The 25,574-nt window shown below is 49.7% G+C and overlaps 1 protein-coding gene across 2 annotated transcripts in view; it reads left to right on the plus strand.

Moving 5' to 3' along the window:
* LOC128840919 (chromatin remodeling regulator CECR2) overlaps positions 1-25,574 on the plus strand; it is a 132,053-nt gene that overhangs the window by 91,276 nt on the left and 15,203 nt on the right. Inside the window, exons 3-13 of one of the 2 annotated variants that reach the window (XM_054035497.1) lie at positions 76-259; positions 770-909; positions 1,474-1,578; positions 2,414-2,463; positions 8,356-8,525; positions 9,049-9,126; positions 14,905-15,061; positions 20,318-20,447; positions 20,767-20,804; positions 20,903-20,994; positions 21,225-21,351. In XM_054035497.1, coding sequence (XP_053891472.1) covers positions 76-259; positions 770-909; positions 1,474-1,578; positions 2,414-2,463; positions 8,356-8,525; positions 9,049-9,126; positions 14,905-15,061; positions 20,318-20,447; positions 20,767-20,804; positions 20,903-20,994; positions 21,225-21,351 — 1,271 coding nt within the window. Of the gene's footprint in view, positions 1-75; positions 260-769; positions 910-1,473; positions 1,579-2,413; positions 2,464-8,355; positions 8,526-9,048; positions 9,127-14,904; positions 15,062-20,317; positions 20,448-20,766; positions 20,805-20,902; positions 20,995-21,224; positions 21,352-25,574 lie in introns of those variants that run through there. The other variant, XM_054035506.1, reaches the window with a different exon arrangement.

Genomic DNA, 25,574 nt, shown 5'->3' on the forward strand with positions numbered 1-25,574 from the left:
CATTTCCCACCCCCACTAAGTCCTGTCTTTTTTGCATATTAACCTACAATAGGGGGGACTTGTTCTCTTGATCAGGTCACAGACGTTTCACAGCTACCTTGAGGACATTATCAACTACCGCTGGGAGCTGGAGGAAGGGAAACCCAACCCCCTACGGGAATCCACTTTCCAGGAGCTGCCGCTGCGCACCCGCGTGGAGATCCTGCACCGCCTCTGCGATTACCGGCTTGATGCAGATGACGTCTTCGACCTCCTCAAGGTGCTTTGGGCCACAGCAGCTGTCAGATGGGGAAGATGGCAGCTACAGGGAGCTAGGCTGGGTTGGGAAACCTAGGTGGGGATGGAGGGAAATGTTTGCCTTCATGGAGGCTCTTTCCTTTTTCCTGCCACTGCTTGTATACATCAGCCAGCCTCCAACCAAGGGGACAGGCCATTTAGGGACTGATGCTCCTGTGGAGTTTCTAGTCTGTCCATTTGGGGAGCAAGAAGAGACTGGGGATTTGAACTATATCACGAGCACCAAAAATGAAATATTAAAACTAAAGAGAGCATGCAAATTAGAAATGCCAATCTAAATCTCTCCCTAGGTGGAGAAGGAATGTATTCTTTTCTCTAGAGTAATATCTTCCCAGAACTGCATCAGAACAGATGTGTTGTGGGGGGTGGGGCGGGGTGTTTGTGGAGAGATGTCAGCGTGTTTTGAGTGACAGTGCAACTGTTTTTCAACTTGTCACTGTCTCTCTCACTGCGTGCTCCCAACTGAATGCAGGGTTTGGATGCAGACAGCCTCCGTGTAGAACCACTGGGTGAGGATAGTAATGGCGCCCTCTATTGGTATTTCTATGGCACTCGTATGTACAAAGAAGAGCCAGTCCATGGGAAATCAAATGGAGAGCTGGCTTCAGACAGGTAACAACAGCTTTGAAGTTTTCCTAATTTCCACACCGCCCGGGTAAACAGGGAGAAGAGGGCAGGGCAGGGCAAATGGAGCGGAATGGACTATGCAGCAATAAATCGGAGTTAAATCAAATCTGTTTGACTGTCGCTGTTGCTGGGAGGGTGACGGTGGCCTGAATTTGTGCAGGACACGGGTAAAATTGACAAATGCACCAGTGACTAAATCCTGATGTAAGGGGACTAAAGCCATGCTTAGCCTTCATGGCACTACAAAAATCTGCCAGTGGGAGATTCCTCTGCCACCACCACCACATTCCAAGCAACCTGCCCCTCGGAGACAGCAGCAGTTACGAGTCACTGTCTGCTCCTGAATTAGTCACCCAGCTAGTGGTAGTCCCGTTCTTCCCTCCCTCCCTCCCACTTCGCTGCTGTAGTTAATCCCTCCCCTAGTTGGGCCCATAGCAGCTGTTCTGATTTTTTTTTTTCTTTTTCTTTCCCACTCTTCTCTCCCTCCTCCCCTGCCAGCCACAATTCCTGTCTTCAGGAGATATTTTCTAACCTTTCATTGTGTTCCAGGGGAAGTGGGGGCCAGACAAACACCTCAAATGTTCCTGGGAAAACAGGCAAGAGACGAGGGCGACCCCCAAAACGGAAGAAACTGCTGGAGGAGAATCTGTTGCGGTAAGGAAAAGGGGTGTTCCTGGAATGGTTATGTGATAGACTCTCATATAAGGAGGAAAGCTGGCTGGTCTTTCTTGGCATTGATAGTACTGATGCGCCTTTTGGGGCCTCTCATTGGTACTGAAGATCCCCTGCACCCCAATTTGTGTTTTTTCCATTTGGGAGTCCAAAGGTAATTCTCCCTGCAACCATACCCCCTGAAGCCATGATCTCAAATCATCTTGCACAGACAGACTGGGTTGGTACTTGGGTGAGGACTCTAAAGAAAATCCAGGTGTTGCAGGAAGCAATGTGGGTGAAACAGTGGATGCCGTTCTTCCCACTGAATCCATTCTGACCTCTTTGAGCTGCATGTTGCTAGGGGGCACATTGCAGCCAGAGCGACTATATTTAGATGCTATTTTAAACCAAAGTCCTGCCTACCTGAAGTCATTAACGATCTCCTGGTTCTAGCCACAAGAGTAGGGATGTTATATCCTGGCCACGTTCCAGTTTGGCTGTTTACATAATTTTCCTCGAAGTTTCATTCAAATAGGATATTTCTCACTTCCTGTGGTTTGAGCATTGGCCTGCTAAACCCAGGGTTGTGAGTTCAATCCCTGTGGGGGCCATTTAGGGTAGTGGGGTAAAAAATTGTCTGGGGATGGGTCCTGCTTTGAGCAGGGGGTTGGACTAGATGACCTCCTGAGGTCCCTTCCAACCCTGATATTCTATGATTCTGTACAAAATTTGTGTGGTGTTTGCTGTGCATTAAACAGCCGTTGCATTCTTCCCCAGAAGTGGCTGCATTTCAGTGGCTGGTGATGTCATTGTATGATTGCCTTCTTCTTTATAGGGAGAAGGCTGAAGAGAACTCACTTGTGCATGAGACGCAGATGAAAAATGGTAAAGACATTATGGGAGGAATTTGATCTGCTATTTCAGTTTTAAAATCATCCAAAGCTAAGAGAGACAAGATTCCCAGGGAAGGAGGAGGGTCTGTTTAGTGAGAGGCTTTCTGGAAGTGGTGCCCTGTGTCTTTAGCCCGATTGGTTCTGATTGTATTTGGCATGAGCAGTTAAAGAAATAGACTAACTTATTCCCAGGAGCATAGGCAGCCAAATGTTTCCTGTATAATAAGGCACTGTTTTGGGATGAGGAGTAACTAATGAATTAGGTTATTGTGTGGGAGGCCTGAGTTTGGAATAGGCTTGCAGGGGGAATCCTCCTCTACTCACGCACTAAGGTCAGTAGAGAAGGACTATGTATGGACAGATGTTCTCCTGAGAAGGGGTGAGCACAGGCCATGTGGACACACATCCTGTTTGTGGCAGATGCATTTTACCCTCTCTGTTAAAGGGAGAGAGTCACCAGGGTGAGTAGTATTGTAGGAGAACAAAGTATTCTCCTTGCCTGTCTCCCATCTGGTGTCAGGTGTATACACTGTCAGTACTGTGTAAACCAGGAATTAGGGAAATCCATGTTCCAGGTCCTTACTGGGGAGCCCTTGGCCCACAAGGAATTAGTGAGGTGAGATGCCAACATATTGTGACAGTTTCTCCAAAGAGACTGGATGGGAGACTGATTTCTCAAACAACCAGTGAGAATCCACTGGTTTGAATATTACTTATGGGTTAGACCTGCCTATTCTTCGAGTGCTCGCTCATGTGCATTCCATATTAGGTGTGTATGCTCGCCACATGCACCGGTGCTGGAAGATTTTCCCTCAGCATTCTCCGTAGGGGACCGGCTCCAGCACCCTCTGGAGTGGCACCCGCATGGCGCGGTATAAGGGGCACAGTCGGCTCCCCCCACCTTCAGTTCCTTCTTGCTGCCAGTGACGTGCTGGAACGTCTGCTGCTTTGGCTAGCATTGTTTCGTTCTCTGTTCTTGCGAACTTTGTAAAATCCTGTAATATAGCTAGTAGTTGAATCCGTTACCCTTACTAGTAGTTCTCGAAGTCTTTGTTAGTCCCGAATAGGACTCAGCCAGTTGACGGGGCATGCCCTGGCCCCCAGGCTTTAAGCCCTGCGATCATTGCAAACAGCCCATGCCTGTCAGCGATCCACATAGTAGCCGCCTAAGTTGCTTGGGCAAAGGGCAGGTAAGCGACACGTAAGTCCCCGCCTCAGCTGCACCGTTCCCCATCCCACCACCGCTCACCCACCCGAAGTTGTCACGCCATGGCCAACTTCAAGGCTTCGCTCCCCAAAGGGTCCAGAAAGGACTTCTGGGCAATCCTCTAGGAGGGCATGATGGCGGCCAGAGCAGGCCTCCAAGCAGCTTCAGACGCGGCGGACTCTGCAGCCTGCACCATGGCCTCCGCCATCTCCATGTGACAAGCTTCCTGCTCCTCTTGGGCTTGTCCACCAAGGCTCAGCAGTCGATCCAGGACCTTCCCTTCAACGGCCAGGCCCTGTTTGCAGAACAGACTGATACTAAGCTGCACAGTTTAAAGGACTCCCGTACCACCCTCAAAACACTAGGGCTGTATGTCCCAGGCCTGGCACGTAAGCGGTTCAAACCGCAACAGCCTCAGGGACAAGGGAGCCAGCCTCAACAGGACCCGCCTCACAAGAAGGCCAAGGGCTACAAGCGCCGCCTGAGCCATCCTCCTCCACCCCCTGCTCAGTTGGGCTCCACCCGGAATAAGCAAGGGGCCAAGCTACCGTTTTGAGGGTGCACCCAAGGGCTACCTACCAGACTGTTCTCTGGATCCATCTTCCCTGTTTTTTTCCAACTGCCTTCCCATTTTTCCTCCCTGCATGGACCACTATAACCTTGGACCACTGGGTCCTGAACACAATGGCACCGGGCTATACCCTCCAGTTTCTTTTTACCCCTACCAGCCCCCTTCCCTGTCCCTCTTCAGGGACCCTTCTCATGAGAGTCTCCTCATGCAGGAGGTTCAAGGGTTGCTACATCTGGGGGCGGTGGAGGAAGTTCCTCTACAGTAGAGGAACAGGGGAGTTTATTCCCAATATTTTTTAATCCCAAAGGCCAAGGGCAGTCTACATCCCATCCTGGATCTACGAGACCTCAAATACCTAAAGAAGCTGAAGTTCCTTATGGTCTCCCTGGCCTCTCTCATCCCCTCCCTGGATCCAGGAGACTGGTATGCTGCCCTCGACCTAAAGGACGCATACTTCCACATAGCGATCTTCCAAGGACACAGACATTTTCTCCGATTCACGGTGGGACCTGGCTGCTGCCAATTTATGATCCTCCCATTTGGCCTGGCGACAGCACCAAGGGTGTTTACTAAGTGCATGTCGATGGTGGCGCCTTACCTCAGGTGCCGGGGTATCCAGATCTAGCTCAGTGGTTTGAGCATTGGCCTGCTAAACTCAGGGTTGTGAGCTCAGTCCTTGAGGGGGCCATTTAGGGATTTGGGGCAAAAATCTGTCCGGGGATTGGTCCTGCTTTGAGCAGGGGGTTGGACTAGATGATCTCCTGAGGTCCCTTCCAACCCTAATATTCTATGATTATATAAGTCTACGATCTACTCGTACCTCGATGACTGGCTGGTCATAGCTCCAGATCTCAGGTCCAAAAGTATGTTGGGGTGCTGCAAGCCATGTGCCACTTCCTGGGCCTATTGGTGAATGACAAAAAGTCTACATTAGTTCCAGTGCAAAAGATAGAATTTATCGGGGCAGTGCTCGACTCGACCTGCACCAGAGCATTCCTGCCTCTAGAAAGGTTTCAGACATTGACAGACCTTATCACGGAGGTGTCCACGTTCCCCCTGACTACAGCCAGCGTCTGCCTGCATCTGCTGGGCCACCTGGCAGCTTGCACATACGTTGTCCACCATGCCAGGCTCCGGATGCGACCCCTGCAGCAATGACTGGCGACAGTCTATTCCCAGTCCAGGGATCACCTGGAAAATATTGTTACCATTCCCCAACAGTATTCGCCTCACTGCAGTGGTCAACCGATTGTGAGACGGTCCTAGAGGGAGTTCTGTTCAACAACCCCCCTCACTCCACTGAGTTGATGTCGGACGCCTCGGACCTCTGCTAGGGTGCACGCCTCAGAGATCTCCAGACCCAGGGTATGTGGTCCCTGGAGGAGATGGTGGTACACATAAATGTCAAAGAACTCAGAGCGGTCTGGTTGGTATGCGACGTCTTCCTACCTCACCTATTCCGCAAGGTGATGAGAGTCCTGATGGACAACACGGCCTCGATGTTCTACATCAACAGGCAAGGGGGGAGCACGTTCATCGACTGTCTGCCAAGAGGCTCTCCGTCTATGGGATTTCTCCATCGGCCATGAGATCCACCTGGAAGCTTGTCACCTCCCTGGCGTCAAGAACACGCTAGCGGATCACCTCAGCAGGTCCTTCTCCTCTCACCACAAGTGGTTGCTCCACCTGGAAGTAGCCTACACGATCTTCCAGACCAGAAGTAGGGAACTCCCCAAGCGGACCTGTTCGCTACCAGGCAAAACAGAAAATGTCATCAATTTTGTTCTTGGCAAGGTCTGGGCAAGGACTCCCTCTCCGATGCTTTCCTCCTATCATGGTTGGGGAACCTGATGTACGCGTTCCCTCCGATCCCACTCGTCGCCAAGGTCCTGGCAAAGATCAAGAGAGACAGGGTGCAGGTTATCATGATTGCCCCAGCGTGGTCTCGCCAGCACTGGTTCGGCACGCTCATGAACCAGCGGCCCCTTCCTGGTCCCTGCCCAACCGATCGACCGGACCTACTGTCACAGGACCACGGTCAGCTCCTGCACTCCAACCTCACGTCCCTCCACCTCCCTGGTGTGGATGCTGTGTGGCTGAACCCAGAGGAGTGGAACTGTTTGGAGGAGGCCCAACAGGTCCGCCTAGGAAGTAGGAAGCCTTCAACCATTTGAGGAATCAGGGCCTGGCATACTCTTCCATTAAGGTGCATCTTGCGGCCATCTCCGCTTTTCACCCGTCGATCCAAGGACAGACGGTGTTTTCCCATGACGTGACAGTCAGATTCTTGAGAGGGCCCGAGAGACTCTTCCCGCAGGTAAGGGCTCCTGAACTGCAGTGGGATCTTAACTTGGTCCTCTCTAGGCTCACCGGCCCGTCCTTTGAGCTGCTGGGTTCCTGCTTCTTTTCCCACCTGTCATGGAAGGTCGCTTTCCTAATGGCAGTAACGTCAGCGAGACGAGTCTCTGAAATTAAAGCCTTGACCTCAGAACCGCTGTACACGGTCTTCTACAAAGACAAGGTTCAGCTGCGGCCCCGCCCAGCCTTCCTGTCAAAGGTGGTGTTTACCTTCCATATGAAACAGGATATCTTCCTCCTGGTGTTCTGTCCCAAACAGCACAAGACTAGTGAGGAGAGGCATCTTCACTCCCTGGATGTCCGGAGGGCCATGGCTTTTTACTTAGAACGTACCAAGCCTATCTGTAAATCATCTCAGCTCTTCATCGCTACAGCAGATAGGATGAAGGGCCTTCCGGTGTCTTCGCAGAGGTTTTCCAATGGGATTACCTCACCTGTTACGACCTGTTGGGGGGTTCCACTGCCACCGATTGTCAGCGCCCACTCGCAGGCATCTTCGGCGGCCTTCCTGGTGCACATCCCTATCCAGGACATCTGTAGAGCCACAACGTGGTCCTCTGTCCACACGTTTACCTCTCATTATGCCATCACTCAGCAGACCAGGAACAACACTGGGTTCGGCAGAGCTATGTTGCCTTGGAGTCACCTAATATGGAATGGACATGAGCAAACACTCAAAGAAGAAAAGACAGTTACCTTTTCGGTAACTGGTGTTCTTCAAGATGTGTTGCTCATGTCCATTCCACAACCCGCCCTCCTTCCCCACTGTCAGAGTTTCCGGCAAGAAGGAACCGAGGGTGGGGGGTACCGGCAGCACCCCTTATACTGCGCCATGCAGGCACCACTGCTGCGGCCGTCCAGAGGGCAGCAGAGCCGGTCCCCTACGGATACTGCCAGGGGAAAAACATCCGGCACCAGTGCACGTGGTGAGCACACACAGCTAATATGGAATGGGCATGAGCAACACATCTCGAAGAACACCAGTTATGGAAAATGCAACTGTTTTTTCCACAGTGATAGCGGCAACTCTGGCTTTGTCTTTTCTCTACCTCTTCCTCAGAGTTCAGCTTCCCTCTGGACGGCTGCAGCTCCACACTCGGAATTCAAGAGAGAACTTCCAAAGCTGAAACTACATAAATAGAAATGTGGTAGGTTTATAGGATGGATGTTTTCTGCTAGTTTGGATAGTTTCAGCTTTAGAAGTTATCTCCTGAGTCAGAGCGCCGTGCTGCAGCAGTCCAGCAGAGGGAGTCTGAGCAAATGTAACCTATGAGTAGTGTCCAGACCCAGTTGATGCCTTCCATTGTGAAAAATAAATTACAGCTAAGGAAACTAATTCTTCCTTTCCCCACTTGTCTTTTCCTCCTGTGGGCTGCTGGATAGACATGGTTGTGTTTTTTAGAGTGGGTTAGGTTAATAATGGCATTTCACCCAAAATATTCCAGGTGCTGCCATTGTTTTATTTCCCACCCCAGTGTACAGTGCCCTGGAGTGTGTATTACTGGCACTAGGGGTCGTGACAATACTCTTGAGAGAGCTTGGAATGAAGCCATAGCTATGTAGGTCTTCCCGTTACATTCATGAACGATTTTTCTTGCTTCTTCCTAGACCTGGACCCATGTCACCTAGGAGTGTGTATACAGTCAACATCTTTCTTTCTTCCCAAGTTCTGGAAGGGAGGGCATGGGTTGGAGGAAAGCCGCCAACAATAATCATTGCAAAGATAATATTCCTTTATGTTCTTGAAGGGTCCCAGGGACCAGGCCGTGGGACGTGGTGGCTGCTGTGTCAGACGGAAGAGGAGTGGAGACAAGTCACAGAGAGCTTCAGAGAGAGAACCTCCCTAAGAGAACGGCAGCTCTACAAACTCCTGAGTGAAGACTTCCTGCCTGAGATTTGCAACATGATTGCCCAGAAGGTGTGTGTGAGCACATAAGGCTGGGGAGGTGTCCGCCTGCTTATCTCTGTATGGTGGCTGCTCTTGAGTGCAGGGACGCTGGATGGCTGGGAGAGTGCTAAATCCAGCCATCCATCAAACCCCCCTGGGAATAGGGAAGGATGTTTTATCTGTTGCAGCAGAGACACTTTGAGCAGTACAGGATCCCTAAATACTTTCTAGGTACCATGTAAACAGGGGCTACTAGGCTTTGTTTGCAGGGAGTGGGATTTTTGGTGATGGAGTGGTGACTAGAGGTGGATAGAAGAGTGCTGCTCATCAGATAACTATTGGGATAAATTTGGAGTATGAACTTCCTGAGAACATGCCTCTAAAATCAACTCCATAGCCAGTCTGGCCTTTGGAGAGGTCTGTATGACGCTACCCTTGTAAAGCTAATAGTAGTTTCCTGGTCACACCTAATACAAAAATTCCCTTACGAACATCAGTGGTGTGCCCCAATCCACATCTTCTCCTTCTCTCCCTTCCTCTACCCCCATTTCAGGAGAAGCGTCTGCAGCACACGGAGTTTTCGCCCAGGTGGATGTCTGACCGTCATCCCATTAAACCAATCCAGCAGGAGGTGAGAGAGTTTGAAAATGGTTGCAAGCAAATACCTCAGGGGAAAAATAACCCAAATCATAGCTATTCAGTGGGAAGGGAAACTTAAAAAGCATTAATGCCGAAAGAGAGCTTGATAGCAGCCATCAAATTAAAGATGAATATGCAATGGTACCAAAAGAAGCCAATGCACAGAAGCATCATATCATGAATCAGGGTCGTAACAGCCTTTCTCTTTAACTCAGAGGCAGCTGCACCCGCAGGAATGGGTTCACTTTGAGGAACTTCACTACTATAGAAATATTGACAAATTGGAGGCTGTTCAGAGAAAATCTAAATAGGACCAGGGATAGAAGGATTGATGTACAAAGGGAAATTACAGAAGTGAAGAATGTATACAGGGGCGGTTCCAGGCACCAGCGCAGCAAGCGCGTGTCTGGGGCGGCAAGCCACGGGGGGCGGCATGCCGGTCGCCGTGAGGGCGGCAATCAGGCAGCCTTCAGCAGCATGCCTGCAGGAGGTCCGCCAGTCCCACGGCTTCGGCGGGAATTCAGTGGCAGGTACGCCGAAGGCGCGGGACCGGCAGATCACCCGCAGAAACGCCGCCGAATCCGCGTGAGCAGCGGACCGCCCGCAGGCATGCCGCCGAAGGCCGCCTGACTGCCGTGCTTGGGGCAGCAAAAAACATAGAGCCGCCCCTGAATGTATAGCTTAATAAAGGTAAACATGAGGCTACATATACTTGTCAGGGAGTAAAGACTAAAGGTGGAGATTAATTCTTTCATTTAGTACACGAGGTGTAATGAGGAGAAATAGGATGGAACAGGGAGGGAAAATTTAGGTTGATTGTCCTAGGAAAGCTTAGACTCAGATCTTTTAGGTCATGGAATAATCTCCCAGTGGAGGTGGCAAAAAACCCATTACTTGCATGTTTTAAATTAAACTGGACAAAACATTGGAAAACATCCTGTAGGGAACATCCCATATGAGCCAGGGGGCAGGACTGGATGGATGATTTTTGTCTGTTCTGTTTCTAATGCCTGTAATATGAGGAAAGAGCAGAAAGGGTGTCGCATGATTCCACTTGTGAAAATAAATGAATTAGAGTAGTTGAATAAATGTAGGGAAGAACCATTCCTTGTGTTATAGACAGGAGCCCATGGAGAGAGGGATGATGTACTAACCACTGCCAGTTAGACCAGGGACATTCTCCTGTTAGGGTTGCCAACTTTCTAATTGCACAAAACCGAACACACTTGCCCCACCCCCCTTCCCCAAAGTCCTGCCCCCCCACTCACTTCATCCCCCCTCCCTCTGTCACTTGCTCTCCCCCACCCTCACTCACTCATTTTCACTGGGCTGGGGCAGGGGGTTGGGGTGCAGAAGGGGGTGAGGGCTCCGGCTGGGGGTGTGGGCTCCAGGGTGGGGCTAGAAATGAGGGGTTCAGGATGTGTGCGGGGGGACACCTCCGGGCTGGGGCAGTGGGTTGGAGTGTGGGAGGGGGTGAGGACTCCAGCTGGGGGTGCAGGCTCTAGGGTGGGCCAGTGTGCAGGAGGGGGCTCCGGGATGGGGGGTGGGGTCGAGGGGTTTGGAGTGTGGGAGGGGGTTTCGGGCTGAGGCAGGGGGTTGGGGTGTAGGAGGGGGTACAGACTCTGGGATGGGGGTGTGAGCTCTGGGGTGGGGCAGGGATTGGGGTCCGGGGTGTGTGTGCGTGGGGTGTGGACTCCAGGAGGGTGTTTGGGTGCAGGAGGGGGCTCAGGGATGGGGGTTGGGGTGTGGGAGGGCGCACGGACTCCGGCCAGGCAATGCTTACCTCATGTGGCTCCTGGAAGTGGCCACATTTCCCTCGGCCCTTAGGCGGAGGCACAGCCAGGCAGCTCTGCGCATTAATTCCGCCTGCAGGTGCCGCCCCCGCAGCTCCCATTGGCCGCGGTTCCTGGCCAGTGGAGATGCGGAGCTGGTGCTTGGGGGCGGGGGACTGCGCACTGAACCCCGCTAGCAGCGCCTCTGCCTAGGGGCCACAGGGACATGCCAGCCGCTTCTGGTGAGCCATGCGGAGGAGCCAGGTTGGGAACCTGCCAGCCCCGCTGCACCACCAGCTGGACTTGTAACAGCCCGATCAATGGTTCTGACTGGAGCTGCCGGGGTCCCTTTTCCACCAAGTTCTCTGGTCGAAAACCGGACGCCTGGCAAACCTATTTCCTGTGCTACAAAGAAGCTTACCATCCATGAAGTGAGATGACCCATTCATACGCAGGCAGCAAAAATCCAAATGTGGGGACAGGGAAACACATGGAGTCTGAATGGCTGCTAATCAGTAACACAGGTGCTCCAGGTCCCCGGGTGCAGAGGGCTGTTAATTGCTGCCTGTGCACCAGTACATTGGTTCCAGCAAGCTCAGGGCTCTCTCTGCACTGCTTCTTACTGTGCTTTGGAGTTGGGGGTGCCAGCAATTACTGTGATAGGTAGTCTCAGGACATTCATATTTGCAGGGAGGGGGAGTGTGTTAGCTGCCCAGCATGACATTGCAGTCACATGTGCCACATGGGAGCCAGGAAAAGTGCCAGAATATCTGGTGAGTAGTTTGCTAAAGGTTGGGTAGGGGCTGCATTGGTAAGATTCAGGCACAAAATGTCATTCCTGCTCAGTGTGGTGTTGTGTACCCTTCTTTCTAGCCCCAAGCTCTGGATGCTTCTTAAATCTGAGCTGTAACTGCTCTGTAGGCTTCTGACCCTTCCGGGGATTTCTCAACAGGTGGTTCAGATTAACTCCTCATTAAAAACCTTCTGAGCAGCACCCTCATTAAGGAGAAACTGCGGAAATCCTGGCAGAGAACATTCAGGGGACGAGGGGAAGGGGCACGAGCTGTGGGAGGCCAAGGGGACCAGTCCTCCATCTCCTTATGTTGATTGAGTATCCTGAGATGGCCCATTTCAGAAGCCAACGTGAAAGGCAGAACCTAGGGATGGTGATGCTATGTCTTGCAGTGCCCTCTGTAGGAAGGAAGGAGGTGGTTACATTAGAATTGCAGAAAAAAAATCCTTGCCAACTATTGGTTCAGAAAGTTTTACTTCTGTTCCGTGCTGGCATTTCTCATTCCAAACAGGTGTGCAAGGAGACACGTTCCAACACACAATCTGGCTGCCTGCTTGGGTGTCTGTGGCCTGATTTCCAAGATGAGCACCCATAGCTCTGGCTGACTTCATTGGAAGTTGCATGCACTCAGCTCCTCTGAAAATCAGGCCACTATCCATCTAGAACATCTTAAAGCGTCCATCTTATAACTGCTGTAATAAGACTTCTTGAGCAGGCCCGGTCAGACTGCCAGAGCCACTGGGAACAAATGTTGTTTTGGGGTGGCTGTATGTTGGAATCGCAGTGCTCATTGTGTTGGGTTGGTGATTTTCCTGTTTTCCTCTTAACTCTCACCAGAATGGCACCAGATCTGCTGTGGGGGGCACCTTTGGTTTGTTTAAAACTCTTGTATGCTCTATAATCACTGTTTTCTGTCCAAAGGGTGGTGTAAGTCCTATGGCTGCTGTCTCCACATTGTGGGGAGATACTGAATGTCATAGGAAAGATAAGTGCACTTGGGCTAGCTCTGAAAACGGTCTTTTGAGAACTGCAGGCTAGATGTTTTGCCAACACCTCCCGAGAACACATTTATATGCATGACCATAACCGTTGTGCATATAAATGTGGAGACTGAGAGAAGAGAGGATCGTATTAATAGCTTAGCATCTGCAGAAATGGTGTCTGGTGAGGCACACACATTGGCTTGGATTCACTGTCATCTGAATAAAAAAACTGGCTGATGCATCATAAATAAAATCTGCTATGGACTTGCCACCCTTGGTCACCCTTTGTCTTATTGTCTTCGTACATGTTAGCACGCTAATGACATTAGCACATGCTAAACAGGGAGGCGGTTTGAACCTTGTAGAGGGTAGAGACATGTAAGGAGACTGAGAATCTAAAAATATGGGGCCCAGTTGTGTGCACGCTTATGCATGTGAGGAACTTGACTCACATGAGTAGCCCTATTTGATGTCAGTGGGATTACTCTCACCTCTACATTTATATATGCTCCTGTTTATAGGATTGGGCCTCTGGTCAGATCACAAAGCTAAGAGACCTCCAGGTGATAGAGGAAGTTAAATTAGAGAGACTTCATGTTTTGATATGGCAGTGCAGCTCTGAACCTCATACAAAGAGGCATTGTCCCATGGAACAAGGAGCTGATACTCCCTCTCTTTGCTGCTCTGTTGTGACTGCACTTGGAGTATTGGGTTCAGTTCTGGGCATCCTGAGACTAGAAGGATGTAGATCCACTGGAGGGGATTCTGAGAAAAGCAGCTACAGTGACTGAGGGCTAGAAGGGTTGACTTATAAGGAAACAGATCTATTTTTAGATTGAATATCAAGAGATATCGGCTAATAGTGGGATGCATAAACCCATGGAATAGTTTCCCTTGGAAAGTGACAGGAGTCCTGTTGCTTGTGATATTACAACTGGGCAAAGACCTTACACTGTAGGAAGAGTCCTGTAGTGGCTGGGGAAATGGACTACATGTTGTAAAGGGTCTTTACCATCTCTAATTGCTGAGATTCTATGCTAATTTCCCTGGGATGCAGGCAGTGAGTCTAGCAGGATTAATTGGGTACTGTAGCCCTTTGGGGATTCTGAATCTTAATAACTGAGACCACTCCATGGGGTAAGGTAAGGCCCAAAGGGTTCACTGCATTCTGGTCAGAACAGAACAGGCGTTTCTGTTTTTTCTTCAGTGTGCACTTTAACGTGGGATCCACTGGTAATGCTGTAAAGCACTCCAGGGCCCTGACTAAACAAATCTCTGTAACTGTGGTATGCATCTACTGGTGGGCAACATGAGGTGAAGAATAATTCCCTCTCAAGTACTGTTGCTGCTGGAGGCAGTGAATAGGGGATAGTGTGGGGTGATTCTCCAAGGAGCATTGCTGCAGGACATTGCTAAATAGCATTTCAGGAAAGAAAAAAAAATGGAGGCACTTACAATATGTCTGGGTTCACTGTACAACCTTTCAAGCCATTTATCAAAGCACCCGCAGGTCCTATTTCCAGGCAGGTGAAACAGTAAAGCAATAGTGATCGAGGTGCAGGGCTTTTTCTGGGGATTAATGGTGGGCACGGAAAAGTTGATGGCCTGAGAGGCAGCTGAGGGACCCCATCTGATCATTAATCTTCAGGAAATGCCTTGTGCCTAAGTGATTGTTGCTGTTTATACCCTGAGAATTGAGGCGGAGAGCCTATGGGCATATGGGTTATTTCCAAGTGTGATAGTTTCCCTTGGTATGTTCAGGGCATCTGTGCTTTGTAGAACTGTCAGTGGGATGGGAATGTTGATGAATGATCCAAGCATTCGGCTTATAATGAAATCAAGCAAATAAAGGTTTTTCCCATGGTGCCTTTTCCCCGGTGCCATATGTGTGCATGGCACTTCACAGATTAATAAGAGGATGTGGTACCTGCTCCGTGGAATTTACAGTCTAACTGGATCACACACACTCATTACAACGTGCCAGGGATCGAGGGAGAAGGAACTGGGACGGGATAAGAACTGTACACAGTGGGAGGAGAATACAGCTCATAGAGTGTAGCCTTTCTGACAGAGCGATTGTATGTGTTTTTGTTTCCATCACTTATTGTAGTTACATTTTTAAGTCTCCTTCAAAGTAAATCTGCAGCTGATCAGATCCGTAGAAGCCAGTGCCACCTTATGCTTACGCCCGTTACAATTTCATATGTGGCCTTTTATCCCAGGCGACTCCAAGTGTGCTCAGCAGGATGGAGAAGCAAAGGCGCAGGGAGGAAGAGGAGGAGCGCCAAATCCTTCTGGCAGTGCAGAAGAAGGAGCAGGAACAGCTGCTAAAGGAGGAGAGGAAGAGGGAGATGGAGGAGAAGGTCAAAGCAGTGGAAGGTACCTGTAATTGCTGTGTGAAGTGGAGGTGTGGACATTGAAAGGGCCCCTGATGGGGTTGTTAAACTGAATTGAGATATATCCTTTGTGTTCCTTCCATGCCATAGACTCCTTCATATACGTCCAAGATGGAATCAGTGATTGTGTTACTTCAGAAGTGGGTTTGTTATTCTCTGGCCTCTTCTTGTTTGGCCGCCTGTATTCCCTTTTCCTTGTCCCTTCTCCCTCCTTGTCCTCTTATACCCCCTTCAGCTCTGTCTTCCTCCTACCACCCTGGCTTCATCACCTTCCGAAACTCTGTCCTTTCCTCCTCCCTACTGTTTATGCTCCTCTTGCAGTTCCCTGCCCCTCTTCTGCCTCCCCACAGACAACCTGCCCAGTTGGGTTTTCATTGCCTCTGAGCAGCACTCGTTCCATTCTGCCGGAAGCACGTGGACAGAAACACTGCAAGGTGGAACTGCCTTGCCAAGGGGGAAGGGTGGGTGCCGCAAGAGCAGAGTTTCCACACTGATGTGGGCCATTAAACGGCGATCTCATAATTCAGGGTCCAGACTGGATCAAGGGTTAAAAACTAGGTTGTGCAGGGGACAACTTTAGAAGCTTTTCCAAGTGCTAGTTCATGCTGTCCACACACTGTTGCCTAACAGATAACTGTTTGGGGTTTAAGCAGTCAGGGGATGTGAACACTTGTCATCAGACAGGTGTGCGTTGGCACTAGAATGTCACAGGAATAAGTTGGGGTCTGAATGCCCTTCTGCCTTTCAGCTGAGTTACCCGGATGCATTTATTTGCTGTGGTTTGAGTCTATTTGCAATTTATCCAACTCCTCAATCTTCCAGCTGAACAGAAATTACTCTTGCTTTTTTCCTGCCCCCCTTCCCATTGCAGTAATTCTGAGCTAAAGGACCAGCAGGAAGTGTGAGCTTGAGAAGTCAGAGGTGGTACAGGTGTGGGGATAACAGTTTTTTTCTGGGCTTAATGTAGCATTGTCAGGTTTCATTTCACTCTTGCTTTGGGCTGCTGCAACCGGGTGCAGGGTGAGTCAGTCATTTCATCTGGGGACAGAAATGCTAGATCTGTGGTGATCACAACAAATGACTAGATTGCTGCAGCGCCAGGAAGACCCAGCATGTCCCCAGAAAACGGCTCTGGATGTAAATGTCTGGGGTAGTAGAAGTGCTTGTGAATCGTTTAAGATGATACAGAATTAGTATAACAAAAAGAAAAACTAAGTACACAAAACCAGTAAACTTTCCAATACAGAATAGTCTGCTAACCAGATGTTTGGCAGTAGGCCAGATATCCTGTAACAGAGTAGCTTTTTCTACCTGCCACCCCTTTAGTCTTTTAAAACCCAATTACACAGATGGCCTTTATACATCTCTAGTTGTCAGTCCTAGCTAATCTAGTCAAAATCTAGTGCATTAACCATAAATCCATTCAATTCCAGATCTACCACAGACTTCCTGTGTCACTTTGGCAAGTGACCTAATTTCCTGTGCTTCAATTCCCCATCTGTAAAATGGGCATAATACTTCTCTACATCTCAGGTGTTGTGAGGATAAATCTGCAAATACATGGGAGATGCTCAGATACTGCTTTGATATCAGCCATATATGTACCTAGATTGATAAATGGAATCACTGCATTATCTGATGGTGTTAGGCCTTGTCTACACACAAAATTTGCTCTGGGTTAGCTTAAATCTGTTTTTAAAAACAATTTAATTAAACTGGTGTAAATTTCTGTGTGGACTGTCTCATTTTGGTTTAAGAGTGGCTTATTTCAGTGTAGTTTAAAGCTGCTCCCAATTAACTTAAGCCAAATCAAAATAAGCAACAGAGGGTCCTGTGGCACCTTTGAGACTAACAGAAGTATTGGGAGCATAAGTTTTCGTGGGTAAGAACCTCACTTCTTCAGATACATCTGAAGAAGTGAGGTTCTTACCCACGAAAGCTTATGCTCCCAATACTTCTGTTAGTCTCAAAGGTGCCACAGGACCCTCTGTTGCTTTTTACAGATTCAGACTAACACGGCTACCCCTCTGATACTTGAAATCAAAATAAGTTTGTCTTAAACCAAAATAAGTGTCCATGAAGTCTTATTGCATTGGTTTAACTAAACTGAATTAAAATCAAACCTTTAGTTAAATCAGTGCATATTTTTTATGTACACTAGGCCTCAGAAACATCAGTTATCCAGGTAATATTTTAGGTTTTCCACAGTTCACTTTATTACTAGACACTGTCTCAATGACAGTAAATCAAGTTTTTCTCTGGGAAAAGAGTTTTCATGACAGATCAGCAATGACCCTAAGATGAAGTAGTTTATTTTGTAAAACTGGATGTTCACATACACAGGTTTTCAGGGTTACAAAGATTATGAACTTTATGGTTTATCTTAACTGAATTCTGTAAGAGGTCCTGCAATGACAGAAAACTGGAGAATGAAGCATTTGTACCATCTAATGGGACTTCACCTGCTTTTCAGTTTCAGGCTGCAGGCGTACGTAGATCCATCTGTACCTTGTCAATCTGGTATTTTGCTAGCCCCTTCTTTAGGGTATAACCCAGATGGTGAACCTCTGCTGGGCCCATCTGCATTTCCCTGGATTTATGGTTTCAACCAGCTTTCAGGATTTCCACCAGAATCGCTGTTAGAGGTTTCAAGTGCTCCTCTCACATGGCACTATGTATCACCTAGCTACGTCATTGGAAAATTATGAAGTACCTTTGGGACACTGGCAACCTTTCGGAGTTTGATGGGTAGTGCCCCGTGTAGGCCAAAAGCGTGCCAGTGAATTAAAACAGTCCAATTGTGATCTTAATGAAAAGCATCATCAGATTTAGACAGCTTCCCAAAGCCTACACAAAGTGAACACTCCCATTTTTCTTGGGCACTATCACTACAAGGCTTGTCCATTTGGTATTAAATGGCTCAGTTACTCCTAGGTCATTCATTTTCCTTAACTCATCGTACGGGTATCCATTGCACCTTTGGTCTCAGTGACCCTAATCCTGTAAAAAGTGATTAAGGTAGTTCTTGCTGGATCAATTTAATGATCCAGCTGTATACAGGAATATATGTTGGGATTGCTCTATTCCAGGTTCAAAGATAAGCCAGGTGGATTCCTCCTTCTCATCTTTCTGACCAGGCCAACTTGGATCCAAGGCCTTTCCTTCCCCTTTGATCTTCTGGATCAGCTCACAAGATGTAAATTCCCCTTTTGATTCCTTCCACATATGCCACCTTTCCTGGTTTCCCATATACAGTAGGGCCTCTGGAAAAAAGTTCTCTGTAGCCAAAGACCCAGTTACCACACATGATATTGGACGGTCTGCTACAAGTTGTGGTATTCTAAGTCAGGATATACCAATTCTATGTTAGAGGGGATGTTTATCAGCCATACTTACTTTCATCAAAAATGTACTGGTCCTTAATTTCTATTCAGAACTCCAGAAATCCATGTAGTCTCCATGTACACAGCACAATTCCAAGATGTTGCTTACATCCAGACCTTTAGTGAGGATCCATTTGTGGTGGACAAAGGTCTATGCACTACCTGTATCAAGGAGGCCTCTGAACTTCCTCCCATTTAGGAATCACACACACATCTGGATGCCATCACCCAAATAGCTGGTATTAAGATTCCTCCTGGGAAAAGACACAGGTTCATCATCCATGACATTGTTCACTGGAGAGTACCTTGCTTTATGTCACATTTGGTCACAGTAAAAGTATACCTTGTTTTTTATATCCATTCCACCCCTGTAGTATCCAGGTTTATTTTACACCAAGTCCCCTCTCTCCCCTTCCCTATTTTTGCACCTTGAGTGCTAGCCAGAGTCCTGTAAGGGTAAACTTAAAAACTCTTCACCATTCTTTGTTCTGACATACACCCAGGTCTGAAACGGCTCCTGAATGATAATGTCCAGTATCTCCTCAGTGGATTTCTTTGGATGTAGCAATCGTGTTGTAGAATTAATCAAGTTTTTCTCAGGGTACTGCTTCTGATGGACCCTTCAGCAGTATTCAGAGACCAGACCCTTCTCTTAGGTTAGCAGTTTTTTCTTAGGAGTAGTCACTGGGGTGTCCTCATGTGATGCAATAGACCTCAGGTGCCTTCTCAGATAATGGGGTACCAGGAAAGGAATCCACCAGCTCTGTGGCTGGTCACAAAATATGGCCAGCGACACAAAACAAAGTCAATTCCAACATCTTCCCCCTTGTGGTTCTGGGAAAGTTTAGGAGGCTTTTGCACCATCCTTGATGGACATTCTTCCTCAAAAACATACCTTTGAAGACAGGAATGGTACTCCTGGTGTCAGTGGGAGTAAGATAGTTCAGAGACATTCATTCTCAGTTTTTTCTCTTCATCCCTTTTTACCTCCCTCCTTAGTTGACAAACTGGAATGTAGCAATAGCTTTCCTTCAGAGTGTGGCACTTCTTGAGCCCTGCTCATCTTTTACTGCCTTAGTCTCGTGTCACTTTGGCCCTTTAAGAACAATTAGAAAAGGGACGTGAAGGCTGCCATCTCACGGGACAGGCCTGAGGTGCAGAGGCTGTAGGAGGCAAATACACCAGAATTTCCTCCAGTCCCTCATCTTCTGCTATCCTTTCTTTGGGTCTCCACCTTACATTTCCAAGTCTCTGGTATTCTCCTCTGTGGGAGATCCCACCTTCATACCATATGTGGGTTGCTGCAGTGACCAAGGAAACAGAGTCTTCTCAGAAAACAGTTCTGGAGACATAATCTTGGTACAAAACGTGCTTGTGAATTTAAGTGCCCGTAGAACTGGTAAAAGAAAAAGAAAACTAAGCTCACACAAAACCAGTAAACTTCCCCATCTGAAACAGAACAGTGGCTAACCAATGTCTGGCTGCAGACCAGAGGTGGTCTGAAAGTAGCTCCTGCCATCCCTGCCACTGACTTCTTAAACCTCAGCAACACAGTTGGCCCAGTCAGTTAAGTGGAAATTTGTCTGGAAACAGGCTAGCAGCAGCTTTGCAACAGTGACACTGCAAAATAAGTTGTTAAGGTGGAGAGGAGGAAAGGCAGGTGTGGTGCTCCTGTATTCTCTGTTTCCTTGCTGCTGCCATTTCTGGAGGGATGACAGCGTTCACTGGGTAAAGCCCTTGGCTGTCGGACACAACAACCTCCTGAAATTGGCTGCTGAATAGCCTCCTTAGTTTTCGTGCGTGATGTTACTGATGCGGGGTAAGAGGGCTAAACGGCTTTCTTTCTCCCATTGCAGAACGAGCCAGGAGGAGGAAGCTCCGGGAAGAACGGGCTTGGCTTCTGGCCCAGGGGAAGGAGCTTCCCCCAGAACTTTCCCACTTGGATCCCAGTTCTCCTGCCAGGGAGGAAAGGAAGACCAAGGATCTGTGAGTACATTGCAGTGTGTGCAACAGGCCTGTGCATTCATACGCTTTCAGGGTAGGGGGTAGGAGGAATGTGGCCAGTGATAAAGTAAATGGGGTGGGTGTTAATAAGGACGGTGAGGAGGGGATTGAGGTGGGAGGAACGTCTGAGGGGCGTAGAGTGCAGTACAGGAAAGAGGGTGTCCGTTTGAATGAGTGTTCATAGTGTGGATGCACGTACGGGTTCTTCTGCAGAACCTTACTGTTGGGAGCACCAGGTATGGGGTGGAGGAATGATGAAGATAAGAGTGTGTGTATTCATTATTGCACTTCCCATTTGCAGCTTTGAACTGGATGATGAGTTCACCGCCATGTACAAAGGTCAGTCTCCTTCTCGCCTTTCACTTCGCAGGAGTTAAAAATAACTGAATGTCTGCCTGGCTGTGCGTAACAGTTTCTCTTCCTTTTGTTGCGGTCAGTTCTAGATGTGGTAAAGGCTCACAAGGACTCTTGGCCCTTCTTGGAACCAGTTGATGAATCATATGCTCCAAATTACTACCAGATCATTAAGGTAGGCAACATGGTCCAACCCGCTCCATCGGTCTTGCATGTGACTCTTTGGATTGGTAGAAAGCTAGGTCTTTAGTCAGTTCTTTGTAGTTCTTTGGCCATGTGTTATGCAGGAGGTCAGACTAGATGGTCATAACAGTCCTTTCTGGCCTCTTTGGGAAGCTAGTAACACCACCTTCTGGGCCTCTCTCATGCTTGTTGTAATTGAAGGGAGATCTTGATGTGTTTCAGGCTCCCATGGACATTTCTAGCATGGAGAAGAAGCTGAATGGAGGTCAGTACTGCACCAAGGAGGAGTTTGTGGGTGACATGAAGACCATGTTCAGGAACTGCCTAAAATACAATGGTGAAGGCAGCGGTAAGAGCAATGAGAAAACTTGTTCCATCTATTGATAGCTCTTGGTGGTCAAAAAGCCCTACCCTCTACCTAGTCATCCATAGCTGGTTCATACTGGACACCAGAACTCTTTCTGGATACCTTCTGAAGGGTGGAGGTGACAGCAGGAGTTCATGGATAGTAAAGCCCCGATTCAGCAAGGTTCGTAAATATATCTGTAATGGTAAGCACATGAGCAGTCACATTGACTTCAGTTGGGGCTACCCACACGCGTAAAGTTATGCGTGTACTTAAATACCTTGATAAATTGGGGCCTATTAACTGTACCAAAGGATCTAGTCTAGTTGGGCAGAGTGCAGTAGGTGCGAAGAAAAAAGACCCTTCAGGAGTTCGCTGTCTTGTATGTGTGTGTTCTCTGTGTTATGGGGATGGTATCTGAATTACAGGGATTGTGTGGAGGGCAGGAGTATGCTTAGCCCTGAGGGTCTTTAAAGTAAAACTACGGGAGGAACACAGTGTGTGTGCAGCCTTTTGGAGGGGAATGGTATTCTTAGGTTCTCCTTTGAGTCTTGGATCAGCAGCGCGAGTCAAGTGGTGGGAGGCCCTGGGACCATCAGGACTCCTCATTGCTATGGCAATTAAAATCAGGTGCCTCACTGAGATAAAACATGCAGGTTTCCAGTATGGGAATATTGCAGGCTCTGTCTCGCCAGCACCTGCCAGTGTCATCCGGTATAACGGAGAGTAAGGAGTTTAGATCCCTCAAGCGTTGTCCCCAAGTGAAAGTGAATTCCAACATCACAGAGGGACGAGATCTCTCTGTTCTTCCTCGAGTGCTTGCTCATGTCGATTCCATTCTAGGTGTGCGCACTCCCACGTGCACAGTCATTAGAGATTTTTGCCTTAGCGGTATCATAGGGTCGGCTATGGTGCCCCCTTGAGTGCCGTGCTCATGCGTAGGTATATCAGGTATACCTTGTAAATAGTTGTTTATAGTAGTTAGTGTTAAGTAGTTGTTAAGTGTAGTTAGAAGTTAGAGTCCCAGAGGGGACTTTGCCCCAGGCGGGGCATGCCCTGGTCTCCGGGGTTTAAGCCCTGCGCGGACTATAACAAGCCTATGCCTGTAAGTGATCCCTGCAGCAGCTGCCTTAAGTGCTTGGGGGAAATCACATGTGAAGGACAAGTGTCGAATTTGTAAAAATTTTCAACCCAGGACTCAGAAAGAGCGGAATATTCGTTTGAGGGCTCATCTCATGTAGGCTGCTCTCCGTCCAGCTTCTGAGCCATCCTGCCATGACTTGACTCCAACTACCTCGGCCTTGGTGCACAGCGCACCCCCGGCACCGGGTTCTGCCAGGCACCACTCTCCATTGCTGGTACCCAGAAAGAAAACTAAGAAGCACAGCTTCCCGGCACTGGGCAAGAAAGGCCATGGGGCATCAGGAAAAATACCCAATTCGGGCTGCCTGGCCACTCCGGAGCAACGTGGACCAAAACTTGTGGCAACATCGATGCCTTCCCAAGTTCCCCCAGTGCCGAGAGAGCAGAGGTCTCTGCCCGCGCCGCCGGCACCGCACATGCCGCAGGAGGCGGCAAAGGCTCCCTATGTGGGCAAGCCAGCCGCTAAGACCCCCCCAGGGGCCAGTGGAGCACCACCAATCCCCCCAAGCCAAGGCAGCGCTCTCCGTCTCCACGTTGCAGATCTCCGGCATCACAGCCCAGATCCTCTGGGGCTCACCCTCGATCACCGGCACTGCATTCGCGGTCCCTGCCATCTCAACATGGATCACCTAGGGCGAGGCGGCTGTCTCTGTACAACCGGCACCATTCGCCCTCCCACTGGTCGTCCTCTTGGCGCAGATCTTAGTTGCCTGCCCTGTGGGAATGCTCCCCATTGCGATACTGGTCCCCTCGGTACCAGCACTGCTCCTTCTCCAAGCACTGGTCTCTGGCAGCGACAGTCAGCAGTGCAGGCAGACACAGGCATCGGCAACCTCGCCGTGGTCACCAGAAGAGGATTTCTCTAGCACAGAAGGGCAGTTTAGCCCCTCGCCGAGACTCCACCGACGCAATTGGGCACCTGAGGCCATGTCGGCGTCTACGGTGCTGCCTTGGCAGCATGGCCAGGAGCCAGCACAGTGGCCTTATTGGAGTGCGTGGAGCATGCCGGTGATGACGATCCCCCTTCGCACCGCTAATCTGCCGTCACCTCGGAGCAAAAGTTGATGGCACTGGGCTCGATGCGTGAAGCACACTCGGAGATCAGGGTAGAGGAGACAGCGCCCACCCCAAAACCCCCTTCCCCCGCGGGGGATGATGCCCCGGAGCCTCCCCCAGCGGTACAGTCGTCATCCTCATCCCTGGACAAGGTGGTCACGGGACCCTTGGGCCAGTCTGCTGGACAATTTTAAAGAACACCAGACCCTGCTTCGACTGGTGCCCGAGAACTTGGGCCTAGAGATGGAGGAGATGGCCAAGCAGGTGGACACCATGTTCAATGTGCTCTCGGCCTCTACCCCTGCCGTGTTGCAATACCAGTGCATTACAGGGTCCTGAAAATTGCCAAGGCCCTGTGGCAAACCACTTCGTCCATCCCTCTCACCTCCAAAAGGGCCGAAAAGAAGCACTTTGCCCCGGCCAAAGGATTCAAGTACCTTTATGCCCACCCACCTCTGGGCTCGCTGGTCGTCTCTGTGGCTAACGAGAAGGATAAGCAGGGGCACACCAGTTCAACTCCCAGAAATAAAGGGTCCAAAAGACTGGACTTTTTTGGGAGAAAAATGTATTCAACAGCCAGCCTGCAATTCCGGGTGATGAACCACCAGGCCCTCTTGGGTAGGTACAATTTTAACTTATGGGACTCCCTCTGTAAGTTCAAGGAGTCACTCCCGCAGGGTTTGGCCCAGGAATTTGGCACCCTGGTAGAGGAGGGCACTGCAGTGGCTTGGTGTTCCCTCCAAATGACGTGGGGCGCAGTGGACTTGGCAGCTAAGATGGTCGCGTTGGCAATGGTCATGAGGCACAGCCCCTGGCTTCAGACCGCCGGCCTCTCCCAAGAGATACAGACCTCGATCCAGGACCTCCCATTCGATGGGAATGGACTTTTTGCAGAGCAAAGGCCACGAGGCTGCATGGGTTAAAGGACACTCAGACCACCCTTCACTCGCTGGGTATGCATATGCCACAATCTGCAAGGAAGCAGTTCTGGCCACCCCCGCTGCCAAAGCCTTGTCAGCCTTGTCGGGGTCTGCAAGGCGAAGGGCTAGAGACACGAGTATTAGTCATCACCACCCTTCCAACTCCCGCTCATCTGCGCAGCTCGGCCCAGCTAAGTATCCAGGGAGCCAGAAGTGCTCATTTTGAAGGTGCGCTTGAGAGCGACGCCCCAGTCAACTCCCTGGATCCACCTTGTTCTTTCCTCAGCCGTTTTCATCCCTACCGTTCGGTCTGGTCGCGGGTCACCTCAGACCACTGGGTTCTGGACTTAGTATCTCAGGGCTATGCCCTGCAATTTTCAGCTGCCCCTCCCTGCGAGCCCCCCTCTTCCTCGTTCTTCTTCAGGGACCCTTCTCACAAGCAATTCCTCATTCAAGAGGTCGAGAACCTACTGCACCTGGGGGCGGTGGAGGAGGTCTTCCAGGACATGAAAGGAAAGGGGTTCTATTTCCGCTACTTCCTAATCCTGAAAGGAAAAGGGGGCCATGGACCCATTCTGGACTTGTGTCGCCTCAACAAGTCTCTCAGAAAGTTGAAGTTTCACATGGTCTCCCTGGCCTTGATCATCCCCTCCCTGGATCCGGGAGACTGGTATGCCACCATCGACTTGAAGGATGCTTATTTCCATATTTCCATATTCCAAGGTGTGACAAAATGCCCAATGTTGGTATGGTGGGTCCCGCACTTTTCTTGGGGGGGGGGAGGGGGGGGGCTCTAGGATGCCACACCTTGCCCATGCTCTTGGGGTGCCAAGGGCCCCGCTAGTGGCCTGGGAAGGTGGTAGAGGAGGGAAGCGGGGATGGGGAGTGGGTTTGCTCCTCACTCTGAGCCCCAGCCCCTTTCAACCCCTGCGGGTTTCTTATCCTCTTCCTGCTTGGGTAGGATTACCCTCGGTCCTTGATGCTGGGGGAGGGAGTCTCCCTGCCCTGCTGGGGCAGGGTCTCCCTTCCTCCGGTTCTCTGGTCTTTTAATTCTCATCAACACACCTGCAAACTCCAGTCCTCTCTCCTTCCTTGCTCCACACTGTC

The sequence above is a fragment of the Malaclemys terrapin genome, chromosome 1 (genome assembly GCF_027887155.1).
Source record: "Malaclemys terrapin pileata isolate rMalTer1 chromosome 1, rMalTer1.hap1, whole genome shotgun sequence".
Lineage (NCBI taxonomy): Eukaryota > Metazoa > Chordata > Testudines > Emydidae > Malaclemys > Malaclemys terrapin.